This window comes from Plasmodium yoelii, assembly GCF_900002385.2.
Source record: "Plasmodium yoelii strain 17X genome assembly, chromosome: 6".
NCBI lineage: Eukaryota > Apicomplexa > Aconoidasida > Haemosporida > Plasmodiidae > Plasmodium > Plasmodium yoelii.
In genome coordinates, this window is record NC_036178.2 from 759,031 (window position 1) to 773,534 (window position 14,504).

Sequence of the window (14,504 nt, forward strand, 5' to 3'; positions counted from 1 at the left end):
ATATATTGCATATATACACATATATGTTATACGCAAACAGCGTAAACATTAAACATATATATAATTAAAAATGTACAAATTAAAATTGTATCAATACATTATAATATACACACACATATAATATATATATATATATATGTACATATGGGTGTATACTATTAGGATTCAAAAAAAAGCATATAATGTGGAAGCATAAATAAATATATATAATATATATAAAAACAAATTTATAATTTTCATAAAATATTGTTTCTCCATATATATATATATTTTTTTTTTAAATACTTTTTTCATTTTAAACAAATTTAGCTAGTTTTTCGTTTATTTAGCTAGTTTTTCGTTTATTAGCTAGTTTTTCGTTTATTTGGCTAGTTTTTCGTTTATTAGCTAGTTTTTCGTTTATTTAGCTAGTTTTTTTTATTCTATTTTTTCGGTTTGACTATTTTCTATGTGACATAACAAGCTTTATTTAAGACTATCTTTTTATGTGATGGATATATTTACATTTTTTTGAAATAATTGACAGCTTATACACTATTAATTTTTTCATGGGAAAATAACATACACACACATGTATGTATGTGTGTATATATATATGACCCAATTGGGGGCGTTTTTTAGTTTGTTTATCTTTTCAATTATCCATTATTTTATCCTATTTTATACAAAAAAAAATTAATCATACTTTCCTATAAAATAGTCTTGATCAAAATGGTAAATTCTAGCAAAACCGTCTTCTCCTCCCGAAACAAAACCATCACCATGTGGTAAAAATTTAATTGAGTGAACTGTACCGAAATGTCCCTTAATACTTCCCAATTCATTGGCATGTATAATGTCATAAAGTAAAGTTTGAAATTTACCTTCTCCAGTAGCAGTAGTAGTAACATGCTCTGCAGCTTGCCCACCAGCTAAAATGATATGGTTTTTTGGATTATTTTCACTTCGAAATAATGGAGATATATCACAAGTATTTAAAGGTCGATCTGTTTTATATTCATTAATAATATCAAAATTAACTGCATCTCTTAAAATAGCAGTTCCATCAGTTGAAGATGATAGCATAATCATTCTATCCTTATCAAATGATAAATTTGTAACTTCTTTTGTATGTGCTTGAAATTTTCGAATTTGATGTCCATCTTCTGAATTCCATATTACTATTTCACCATTTTCATGAGCAGATAAAATTAATTTATCAAAAAAACACCATCTTACTTGTATACATCGACTTTCGTGTTCTTGTTTCCATATTAATGTATCACTTTTTAAATCATACAATTTTATAAATCTTTTATGATCTGCTTTTAATCTATCAATTGCAGCAATTACTCGATTTTGATTTAATGGGTCTCTGTTAAATTCGACAAAACGTACAGGTCCTGATTCATCGATTACTTTTAAAGTTTCTCCAGTATATACATCAAATATATATATTTTATTTGCTGCTGATGAGCATACTACCCTTTTGCTATCAAATGTGACATCTGAATTATATACAGCTCCACTACATTCATAAAGGCCTAACAAAATGAATATAAATATGTGATGCATAAATTATAACTCTAAATATGTTGAGTATAAAAATAAGCAAACAATATAGTAGTATAATTGTGAAATGATCTAACCTATTTGGTTTCCATCAGCTAAATTCCACAAAATGAATTTTTTATCCTGCATAAAAATAAGAAAAATAAAGTGTTTATGGGTATACAAACAAAATAGCAAGGGTAACAAACAAGTATATATTAATGAACCCATAAAATATATCTATATATAGGAAGCGAAGAAATGGGAATTCTATGTATTAATTTTATCTAACCCTTCCTGTAGTAAATAATAAATCTCCATCACAGTTTGTATTTACATGAGTTAATGGACGATTGTGACCACATAAATACTTTCTCTTCATTTTTATAATGATTAATTTTAATCTCGTAAAAATATGTTATTTCTATATTTTATTTATTTTTTTTCCGATTTTTTTTCCTATTTTTTTTTCCGATTTTTTTTCCTATTTTTTTCCTATTTTTTTTCCAATTTTTTTCCGATTTCTTTCCGATTTCTTTCCGATTTTCCTTTCTTCTCTTTGGTTAAATAAACAAATTTGTATTTTGTATATGCTTAAATTTTTGCTATTGTTTTATTTTATTGTTTTAATTTTTTTTCTTCCCTTCTGTTTCATGTCAGTGGTTTTAATGTTATTTATTTTCCTACTTTACCTTTTTTTTTTTTTTAATATTTTTTTTATTTAAACTAGTTCGATAAATGGGGTGTTACAATGATAGGAATTATTATTTAGCAAAAGATAAAAGAGGAAATATGAATAAAATAAACAGCGCTACGACGGTATATAGCATATGTATATATAATAAATATGTATATATATATAATATATATATTATATATGTATAATGCCAGCAATGGGCTTAGCAATTATTTTATATAGGGCCAATTTATTATTCGTATTTCCACGTATATTTTATTAATATTTTACTTTTTTTCACCCCGTATCATTTTTGCTGCATATATATTATATAGGGAAAAAATGAAAGGAAAAAAAAAATAATGTTATTATAAAATATATTTATGTAAAATCGGTAAAGCCAGCAATATTATTTATTATAGAAAAAGTATAAAATTTAATTTGTTAGATATAAAGATTGAAAAATGAATAATAAAAATAAATTATTAACTATGCCTAAATGCAATGTTATAGATTTTATTTGCCCCTATCCATTTTGTTAATATATTGCATATTATATGAAACCTACCCCAATTATACTTGCGCCTTTTTATATTTATTAGGGGTTTTATAGTTTGCCCTCAAAAATACAGCACAAATGTGATATATCCAACAAATATGATATATCCAGCAAATATGATATACCTTATATACAACCTAATACATACAATACCTAATATGTATGAATAATGCCCATATTTTGCTACATCTTTATTTCGCTATATTTTACTATATTTCACTACTTTTGGATACCAACCCATGACCCTTCCTTTTGTGCTTTATAATTCCACGTGCATTTTATTAAGCCCAAATTTTTCACATTGAAAAAAAAAAAAAACATTTTATTATTTTTAAAAGTTTATTTATTAGTATTATTAATAAAACTCTTATCAATTCAAATTAGTCAATATTATTTTGATATATATTTATATATTTTTTTTTTTTTTCATTATTCTTTTGGTTATAATATTATCCATATATACCGATTAAAGAGAAAAAAATAAAATATTCATAATCCTTGTATTAATAAGTATATTTTATTAATTAATTTATATATATTTACAAAAAATTTAATTTCACAAAACCTTATAAAAATAATATTGCTACTATTTATAAAGCCAGCAATATTGTTCATATTTAAGATATACTTATTTATCAAAGTGGTTTAGCTTTTTAAAAAAAAAAATCTATGTAATTTGTTTAATTACAAATTAAGTTTCTTATTATTTATGTATTTAATATAGTTTACAAAAATAATTAACACAATTCTTATGTAATGGCTATTTAAAAATACATATAACTATATACATAAATAATTTAAACATACTGTTAATGCCGCGTATATTTTATAAGGCCATGCATACATATATATATACATACATATATACATACATATATATATACATACATATGTGTATACATTTTGCTATTTATGCAGCTATAATATATATATATATATATATCTATCGTACCCTCATATACATCAATATTGTTTTATTACCATAATTTCTATATTGCTTTTTATATATTTTTATGTTCATATTTTTCAAAGTTATCACATCATTATACAAGCTCTATAGTTTTCTAATTCCATATTTTTTTGGAAAAAAATAAATTTTGAAAGCTTTTATAATGGCCTATTGTTAAACGTCCCGAAGAAAATAGCTAAAATAAAAACCATGTGGTATTATATACTCATCTATATTTTTTTATTTGTTTTCAGTATCATCATTATAAGCATTTGAAATGCTTATTAGTATGAAATCTGTTTTTCGTACCGTAAATAATATGTTTCACATTTCTACTTTCCTTTTTTAATACCCAATTTTTTTTAATTTTTTTTTGTTTTTTTTTTTTTTTTTTGTTTTTTTTGTTTTGTTCTATGTTTAAATATAATGTGAAACATATTCATATTATTATGGCCTGCTTATAATGATAATACTCTCAATATTACTATTTTCGAATTTATCGCTTACTTCTCACAACGCCATATTTGCAATGCATTTTGTCCCTAGTTTATTTTACTCTCTTTTTTTTCACAACCCCCCAAAAAAATAATCATAATCATAATAAGAATCTTCACAAGAGAGCGTAACACCAACGTAATAGTAACAACGTAATAGTAACACTATACAATAGTAACATAACAACGCAGTAATAGGCATAACGCTTCAACCTTTAAGCAACGATGTGTATCATACAACAGTGACTGCTTGCTTACAAAAATATTTTAAATTCAAAAAAATCAAATGCATATGAATTAAAATAGAAAATACAAATAGTATAACGTTTTAATATATTTATAAAGCCAAAATGAAGCAATATGCGGTGGAAGCAACGTTATTGTTGTTTATTATAAGTTATTGTGTACAGCCCATGCTAATAGATACGATAAAATATAATGGATGCGCAAATTCGAGCACCTTTATATTTTTAATACCACATTATTTATCAATGGTTATGGTTGGTTTTTTACCAACAAAATGTAAATTACAAGATTGTGAATGGAAAAAAATATTATTTATTTCAGTTATGGATTTAATAAATCAAGTTTTAAAAAAAGTTGGTTTAATATATTCTGGTTCAGCTTTATATGTTATTATAGATAGTTCTACATTAATTTTTACAGCAATGTGGAGAAAACTTATTTTAAAAAAAAAATTATTAATTTTTCAGCTAATTGGGATATTATTAATTACATTTGGAATTGCAATAAAATCAAATACTTTAAAAGTTGAGATACATGGTGAAGAAATTATTGGTTCAATATTAATTATATCTAGTAATATATTAACAGGTTTTATTTTTGTTTTAAATGAAAAATATATGAATAATATGGATGGACCAAATATTGTATGTTTGATGGGAATATTTTGTTCATCTGCTATATTTATATGGACATGTATATGGACAATACCAAATTTTGATAATTTAATATTAAAAAATATTATAAAAAATAATGGAAATATTAATATAATTGTTATATCATTTATTTTCCTTTTTTTATTTAATTTAATTACATCTTCAACTTTGTGGTATATAATGAAAACAAAGGGATCATTATATATTGGTATATTAAAAGGCCTTAAGGTTGTTATCATTTTTATGTTTAGTCATATTTTTTTTTGTAAATATGACTCAAAACAATGCCTAAATTTGCATTCTTCATTATCTGTTGCATTTTGTATGACAGGAGTAGTTGTATATTCATATAATGATTATTTAACTAGTATTAAAGATAAATTGATATTACATAAAATGCAAAACGACCCAGATATCTTAATCAAGCCAAAGGTATAACATTCACTTCGATTTAAATTACAGAAAAAGTTTATAGAGAATTTTTCAGATTACCAGCTTATTAGCCCAATTTTAAGTTATAAAAATTTACTTCCCTTTCAAATGCACACACACACGCGAATGCGAATGCTAATGCGAATGCTGATGCGAATGCTAATGCGAATGCTAATGTTAATGTTAATACTAATACATGCGCATACTAATACATACTCATCGTAGTCTTGTACAGATTATTTGAATTATATTTTTACGAATGTTTTGTGAAACAATTTTTGTTGCCATTACTTTGCTTTTATACAGCATGTATATATAACACAATTTTCAATTATATAATTTGTCTCTATTTGAGCAATATATTTATGTTTTTAATTTAGTTTTTTTTTTTTATTGGAAATTTTTTATACTAAGTGTATTACTACTTTCAATTTGTGATAACAATTTTAAAGAGTATAAAATTAATTGTAATTTTTTTTTTTTTTTTTTTTTTTTAAATTAAATATCTATTATAATTTCATGTGAATAACTTCCACACCTGTTATAACACTCGAGTATATAAATATGCATATAAAATATGTATGCTAATTTTTTTTTTTGGAATTATTTAGTATCATAAATAAATATGTTTTATTTGACATTGTCATTATGTATGTTAATTTTTTTTTTTTAACATTTTTATCTTTAATTTTATAGTAAATAAATTGGTATATAAAAAAATGATAAAAAATATTTCCATATATGGTGATGTTTTAAATGTATGTTCAGTATACATACAAATTGTAAAAATAAAAAAATATTTTATTTAAAAAATAATAACATAACAAGCTTTAACTATTTTATAAACAATTTTTCTATAATTCCTTGTAGACGTTTAAAATATCTTTCTTTTTCTCATATCCTTATAAAATTTTTTATTCTTTAATTTTTGCTATTCGCGTTAGGAAAATTAGCGAAACTAGCGAAATTAGAAAAATAAACAAAATAAACAAAATTAGCAAAATTAGCAAAATTAGCAAAATTAGCGAAATTAGCAAAATTAGCGAAATTAGCAAAATTAGCGAAATTAGCGAAATAATTGTTACCATAGGTCAAGCTCTTAAATCTGTGGTTAAATAGTCCATTTTTAATAAAAATGGGGAATTAACGAAAAAATAATAAAAACACACAAATAATAATAAATAATAATAAATAATAATAATAATAATAATTTCCAAAAATAAATCGAAATAGGGAAAATAAAATATTCGAATAGGGTGATAAACCCGAATTTTGAATTACCATAAATTTTTAAAATGGTAAAAACATAATTTATTGTAAATGTTATTTTAATTCTACAGTACAAATGTAAATATGTATGATGGTATATATACCTGTCTGTTTTTATTCACAAAAATACAATACTATTATTTAATTTTTGTTTTTTTTTTCATAGTTAAACGAATTGCTATCAATAAAAAAAAACCCAAAAGATGGAATTGATATGTTTTTGCACAATAAATGTGCAATAATAACCACAAAATTGTCTCACTTCATTTTTTATTTTCTCTATAATTTTCGAAATTTTTTAAATATTTCCCCACGTTCCGCAATAATAGTAGGAAAAATAGCTAGCCAATAACTAAGACGAAATTAACTATACTAATATATATTACATAAGTTTATTCATTTATCTTATTTTTTAGATTTTCCTTATTAGTTATATTATCATTTTATATTTCTTTTTTATGTGCTGGTAAGATTAAATTGAACGGAAAAAAAAAAAAAAAAAAAAAAAAAAAAATATATGAGCGTGGACATCTTTTGTCTTTTTTTTAGGCATAGCTGCTATGACTATATTAAGAAAATTATTCACGAGGATTTGATAGGTATGTTTACAACTGTTGCAAAAACTACTTATCCATACTTTTCATATAGAATGTTTTTTTTCATTTTTTTCTTTTTTTTTTCTATTTTTTTCATTTTTTTTTCAGATGATGAACTTGACCCATCTATACTAAACGAAATCGCTCCACAGTAATAAAAAAACAAATTACAGACAATTTTTATATCATGTGTATATATTGAGAAAATGGAGTTAAAATATAACCAACTATTTTATACATTTTCCTATTTTTATTCCACATTTTTTTTTTAAATTAACACAGGATATTTTTCTCCATATGTAGCCTTTTACTCATCACTGTATAACAATAAAATATAAAATATAAAATAAAAATATAAAATAAAATATTATTATTGTGTCCATTTTTAACTCTTTATTTTTTTCGTTATTTTTGCTTAAAATAAATTTATAGCTTTTATACATTGGGCATTTATTAGCTTACATGAATCTACAAAATGAAGACTCCATTTCGGTAAATACAAGAAAAGTGTGCATAAACATCCATATCTCATATTATTATTTTTTTATATATTTTTTATATTTTTGTAAAATAACTATTTATAGATACCAGTATCAACTTTAATTATTTTCTTTATCGTTCTTGGGTTTTGCATTTTGTATGGCATTATTTTTAAATATAACAATTCCGCGGTATAAGACAAAAAAGGAAAAAAAAAAAAAAAAAATAGACCAATATGAACATATACCTTTATGAAGTCATAGCTTTATGAATATATATGTTTGTTAATGCATAATCAGAAATAATTTTTATTTATATACAACCTTTTGTTGGTTTTATTCAGAGTATCTTTCTTATTGGGGCCAATGGAATTGCTACCCTAATTTTTGTTATTTATAAGGTTAAAAAAGGGAAAATCTACAAATTACATGCATTATATGTCCATACATACATACATGTGTGTGCATATTTTTATTTTATATTTTTACAGAACCGAGACATTTATTTCCCTTCATTAATATGTGTAATAGCTAGTTAAAATAATATGAAGAAAGCCTCTATATGTATATGCTTTTTAAAAGTTAAGGGTTTAGTTGAATATATTTTTTCATATAATTTTGAATTTTTTTACAGTCAGGATATTACTTATATTATCATGTTAAACAATTGAATAAAATAAAATATATATATTATCGCAAAGAAGAAAAATATATCAAATTTCGTTTATGGGCTTACACAATAATATTTGTTTCAACTTTATTTGTGGTAATTCAAAAAATATAAAAAAGGCAAAAATTGTTAGAAGATAAATGAAAAGATATACACATTAATAGATAGCCAAATGAAAAGATATACACATAATAGATAGCCAAATGAATAGATATACACATTAATAAGAATGATTATTTCATTAGATCAATTTTTTTTTTTTTTTTTTTTTTTTTTAGAACTTTAATTGTATTGGAACCGAATTATTTTCTCTTCTTTTATTGGTGGCATTTGTAAGAAACTTCAAAAAAAAAGTCAAACTCACACTGTATCATTTTATATATAAAAATATGCATTGATATTTTTTTTTTTTTTTTTTTTTTTTTTCCGATTATTTTATAGGGTATATATTTCTATTCCGATTTTTGTCTTCACAAAGTGGAACTAACCTACGATCCAGTAATATTTTATTTTCATCACCTACATTATATATTTGTTTATATGAATTCATAATTTTAGTAAAATTGTATATCTCTTCTTATTATTATTTTTTAAAAAAAAATGCAGATCGATACAAGGCTTCTACATGTACAAGCATCCTCGCTCTATGCAAATAATGAAACATTAGGTCAAATAAATTGAACTATTTTATAATTCTTGCTAAAACAATTTCCGAAGTTTAGATTACGATACTTTTTTAACCCATTCTTTATTTAACCCATTCTTTATTTTTTTTGTTTTTTTAATATACTTTTTTATCGTTCGTTTTGTTATTTCCTCTTTATATTTTTTCTTTCTTAAATTGATTTTTGTGCCAATATTTTTTTTTATCATCTTAAATTTTTTTTATAAATTCGTTCCTTTTCTCGACGTGAAAATAATTTTTTAAATATATGAATAAAAGTATAATAATGTATATACATATATAATATTATTTATGCATGTTTGTAAAAAAAAAATAATGAATATTTTTTTTTTTAATTTCTATATTTATAGTTTGATTTAAAACTATGATAAATATTTTTATTTTCATTTTAATGAAAAATTTTTAATCCTTATAAATATGAAAAAAGGAAAAAAAAAAAAAAAAAAAAAAAAAAAAAATTATATATAATATACATTTGTATGAAAAATGGAAAAGGAATATCCTTATCAAATTTAGGCCAGCAAAAATATATATGTGTGTATTTGTTTTTTATCTATTCTTACCTATTCTTATCTATTTTTCATCCATTTTTATCCATTTTCATCCATTCTCATCCATTTTTATCTATCTATAAATAAATGAAGAGAAAATATTTTTTAGAGGATTGCCACAAAAGTCCCCTATACATATACACAGTTACATGGATATATATATAGAGAGAGAGAAATTAAAAACGAATAAAATAATTAATTAACAAAATAAACATGCATGTTAGTGATAAATTAAATGAAATTTTTTATTGGGCTAAAGAAGAGCTATCAGAGATAATAAACGATATCGAACTAGAAAAAGGCGAAGAAAAAATTGGTGAAATATATAAAAAAATAAAAAACACAATAAAAATTATAAATGATAGTAATAGTTTAGGAAATACACATAATAATATAGAAAGAAGAATTATTAAAAATGAAAATATAATAAATTGGGATGATTTAAATTTTTGTCTTTTTTATTATATTAATATTTATAAAAAAATATATGAAAATTTATATATAGAAGAAGAAGATTTTTTTTGTAAATTTGATACATACAATTATTTTGTTAAAAAAAATTTCCAAATTAATTTAGCATATCATCCATTGATATATTCTATTGATAGTTCATATTTTAATTTTTTATTTTCTTTTATTTTTGATGGTTATAAAAAGGGAGATAAAAAATTATCTATTGCTTTAGGCAAAACATTATCTTTGGAAAAAAATGAAGACAATAATAATGGCTACTCAATTTCAGACCAAAATAAACAACATAATCAAAATGGCGAAAAACAAACATGTGAAGATAACAAAAAAAAAAAAAATCAAAAAAAAAATCAAAAAAAAAACCAAAATAAAATTACATACATACTTAATGATGATGTAGAATATAAAACAAATTTTATAAGTACAAATGAAACAAATTTTGAATTATCTGAAAAATTTACAAAAACGGGTGATATATATAAATATATAGAAAACACATCTGACTCTTTATATAATTTTGGATATAAAAAGGTAATATATGACGAAAGTAGAGATATTTTTTCCAATCCGCAAAATAATAAACACCATTTTCAATATCCAAACGATTTAGAAAATGAAGATGAGAGTAATATCAAGAATAATGGAAACAACTTTTGTGATAAAAATAAAACTATTAATAATAATGAACATGAAAAATATCAAAAAATAGATATAACCCAAGCATACAACTATTCTGTAAAAAATAAAACATATATGATTGATAAAGAATTGAATAAAAAAATAAAAATATATAATGGTGATATAGCAAATATAGAAAGTCAAGGTATAATACTTTATGCAAACAATAATTATAAATATTCTAAAAGTATATGTGAAAATTTATATTCTTCAAGTTTAATGAAATTAGAAGAAGAAGAAAAATATGAAATAAGAACAAAAAAAAGTGGGGAAGTTTATTTAACAAATAGTTATGATAATATACATAAATATATATTACATGTTATGTTACCAAAATATAATAGTAAATTTATTTTAGCAACACATAATACTATGAATTTATGTGTCCATGAAATATTATATGCATGTTTTGAAAAAAAAATACAATCTATATCTATACCAATTGTATGTTTTAGTTTATTTTTTCCGATAAATATATTTTTAATTACCCTATTAAAAAGTTTACGTTCATTATTATTAATACCACAATTTTACAATACAATAAAAAATATAATCTTTGTAACAAATTCAAATGCTATTTATTTTTTTTTGTTAAAATATATATCTATATTTTTCCCAAGGACAGAGCAAGAACGGTTTCTATCTACAAACATTGCCATCATTGGAAATAAAATTGGATCCATAGATGTGCAAAATAGAAATATCACGATATTTAAGAGTTTGCGAAAAGTGCGCAAAAAAAGGCGCAAAAAAAAAACAGAGAAAAAAAATAGAGAGAAAAAAAATAGAGAGAAAAAAAATAGAGAGCAAAACGAATATGATGATCAAGTTTATACAAATCTATCTGAAAAAAGTGAGATGAAAAAGGAAAAGTACATCTTGGATAATGACGAGGAATTATCTTATGATTGTTCGGATTGTTCAGATTGCTCAGATTGCTCGGATTGTTCGGATTGCTCGGATTGCTCGGATTGCTCGGATTGTTCAGATTGTTCAGATTGTTCTGGCTCATCTACATCTGAAATATTTAAAGAAGCAGATACCGAATTTTTGAACATAAAGACCCAAAATGAAAGTCAGAAAAATTTTTTAAAATTAACCCAAATAAATAGAAATGATGAAGATATGAATTTAGAATGTTATTTAAGATTAAGTTATAATTATAATAAAAAAGAAAAATTTGAAGAATTAAAAAAAATGAATTTTATATATGAATATGGTATAGATGAATTTGGGCGAAATATAATAATTATAAATTTTTGTAATTTTCCATTAATATATAATTATAATTTATTATATTTTTATTTAATATATTATTTTAATACCTTTATGAGAAATCAGTTTATACTTTTGTTTATTTTTTCGGAAAGTATTTTGTCAAATATCACAAACATATTATCATTGTTTAAGGATATATTTCAAGTTATTCAAGAATTTTTAAAAAATATCAAAATTATTTATTTTTTTAATTATTCATTTGTGTTTAAGTTTTTTATTTATGTATTATATCCGTTTATTCCACCAGACATATACGAGAATATTGTCTATCTGAATGACGATATGGTAAGCCATCATATCGATATAAAAAAAATTAAATACTAACATATAGGCATGCACATATATATATACATACGTATGCACATTGTGTAATGAGCATAGAAACATATATTTGTCGAAATTCATTTCATTAACATGTTCATCTTATTTAGCTTTTTGAACATGTTCGACTCTTTTTTTTTGCAGGAGCTTTCAAAATATTTTGACGTTCGAAAGGTTCTGAAAAGGGAATAACATTATATCGTATCATGTTATATTGTTATATTGCATTATGTTGTATACAGTTTCCCATTTATGTTGCTTAAAAATCAGTATCAATTTTTATGATCATATTTCCTGAAAATATTTCAAATATAGTTGAATTCCTACCTACACTACATGCACACATTTCATTTTCGCCAAATTTAAAAAAAACAAATTTTACCATCCTTCATCTCAGCGTTTATTACCACGATGTTATATTTTTACTTTATTTTATTATATTTTATTATATTATATTTTATTATATTTTACTTTATTATATTTTACTTTATTATATTTTACTTTATTATATTTTACTTTATTATATTTTATTTTTCCCCCTTATGGTCTTCCACCAAAACATCCACCTATTTGTTCGAACTTGATTTTGCTTTTTTTTTTGTTCAAATATTTATCTCGGATTTTTACGTAGCAATTCATGAAAATATTATACATACACATATATGTAAAATTTTGTATATGAAATCAAAATTTTACTTCTTAAATAAGGATGTGAAAGTTTTTATTATTTTATTGTCCTTAAACATTTCAATATTACTATCATTATTAGTTTTGTTTATTTCTTTTCTTTCCTTTTTTGTTTTTCTCAACTTGTTTGCCCATTCATCATCTCCATATTCCCTTTGAATGAGATTCGTATTTTCTAAAATTGCTGACGACCCTAAAGTTGGAATAAATGAAAAAAAAAAAAAAATAAAAAATAAACACAAGTACATACTTAGTATATACATGAAAAGAAGATAAAATACAATTAATAAAATAAAAATATGTCCAGAAAAGTTAATAAAAATTTAAATATAAGGACATTATTTATACATATATCACAAGCATAAACAAACTCAATTATATTACTATTCAATATTTATTACCATATATATATGCAGTCATATTAAAAAAATTATTTCTTCTAACATCAAAAGGTTTGTCGATATTTATTGATGGAGATATATAAGCTCTGTCTGCATATTTATTTGTGTGTGCATTGTTTTCGCTACTTGCGTTGTTTTCGCTATTTTCGCTATTTGCGCTATTTGCGATGTTACTAATTCCGTTATATTTTAAAACAGTAGACTCAACTTTTATTTCTTTTTTTATCATTTTAATGAGAATATGTTTCATTTTTGGTTTATCCATTTTTTTGCATGTTACAACTAAGACTCCTATTCCCTCTTTTTTTTTTTCTGAATTATAGTTTCCTTCTTGTTCTTTTAGTTCATTATTTTCTTTAATATTTTCCTGATTTTTTATTTCGCTATTTAACCTTTTTGAATCATTTAAACATTCATTTATTGTAACTCGACAATTACTATTACATTTTTTATTACCAAATATACTATTTTGTTTATCATGGTTATTATTACTATTTGTGGTTATATCATTTAAATGTGGATTGTATATAAGAATGGCACTATATATATAATTATTTTTTACATAATTATAATCATCAGAAGAAAGAAATTCAAAATTTTCTTGAAATATTGATGGATATTTAAAAGCCTGATTTAATTTTACTACTTTATATTCTACGTCTTTTTTTATTTCTTCTTTTTTACTGACCCAATTTTCTCCATATACATTATCAACATTTAAAAACCCCAAAAGAATTATTTCTCTCTCATTATTATATTTATGATTATTAGCTAGCGTCATTTTTTTTTTTTTTTTTTTTTTTTTATATATAGAGAAAGATAAGTGATAAATTAATATCCCTTTTTTGGGGGGTGAAAACAAATGTTATGATTTTTTAA

The 14,504-nt window shown here is 22.4% G+C and overlaps 5 protein-coding genes across 5 annotated transcripts; 3 read left to right on the forward strand and 2 right to left on the reverse strand.

Annotated features, from left to right (window-relative positions):
- Positions 1-675: 675 nt before the first annotated feature.
- Positions 676-1,912, reverse strand: PY17X_0617200 (eukaryotic translation initiation factor 3 subunit I, putative; the record flags this gene model as incomplete). Its single annotated transcript, XM_720464.1, has 3 exons — positions 676-1,523; positions 1,629-1,674; positions 1,823-1,912. 3 exons carry the CDS (start codon positions 1,910-1,912, stop codon positions 676-678), a joined length of 984 nt encoding a protein of 327 aa, XP_725557.1.
- Positions 1,913-4,558: 2,646 nt separating this feature from the next.
- On the forward strand, positions 4,559-5,545 carry PY17X_0617300 (drug/metabolite transporter DMT2, putative; the record flags this gene model as incomplete). The annotated part of the gene is made up of 1 exon (XM_720465.1): positions 4,559-5,545. The coding sequence occupies one exon, from the start codon at positions 4,559-4,561 to the stop codon at positions 5,543-5,545; it is 987 nt and encodes a 328-aa protein (XP_725558.1).
- A 1,289-nt stretch (positions 5,546-6,834) lies between these two features.
- On the forward strand, positions 6,835-9,234 carry PY17X_0617400 (conserved Plasmodium membrane protein, unknown function; the record flags this gene model as incomplete). Its single annotated transcript, XM_022955397.1, has 14 exons — positions 6,835-6,837; positions 6,975-7,136; positions 7,225-7,274; positions 7,358-7,407; positions 7,513-7,555; positions 7,687-7,723; positions 7,837-7,896; positions 7,989-8,075; positions 8,228-8,284; positions 8,375-8,407; positions 8,518-8,649; positions 8,832-8,885; positions 8,995-9,051; positions 9,160-9,234. 14 exons carry the CDS (start codon positions 6,835-6,837, stop codon positions 9,232-9,234), a joined length of 900 nt encoding a protein of 299 aa, XP_022813180.1.
- Positions 9,235-10,002: 768 nt separating this feature from the next.
- PY17X_0617500 (conserved Plasmodium protein, unknown function) lies at positions 10,003-12,729 on the forward strand (the record flags this gene model as incomplete). The annotated part of the gene is made up of 2 exons (XM_022955399.1): positions 10,003-12,501; positions 12,682-12,729. 2 exons carry the CDS (start codon positions 10,003-10,005, stop codon positions 12,727-12,729), a joined length of 2,547 nt encoding a protein of 848 aa, XP_022813181.1.
- Positions 12,730-13,229: 500 nt separating this feature from the next.
- PY17X_0617600 (conserved Plasmodium protein, unknown function) lies at positions 13,230-14,406 on the reverse strand (the record flags this gene model as incomplete). Its single annotated transcript, XM_719532.2, has 2 exons — positions 13,230-13,417; positions 13,626-14,406. 2 exons carry the CDS (start codon positions 14,404-14,406, stop codon positions 13,230-13,232), a joined length of 969 nt encoding a protein of 322 aa, XP_724625.2.
- Between the last annotated feature and the right edge of the window lie 98 nt (positions 14,407-14,504).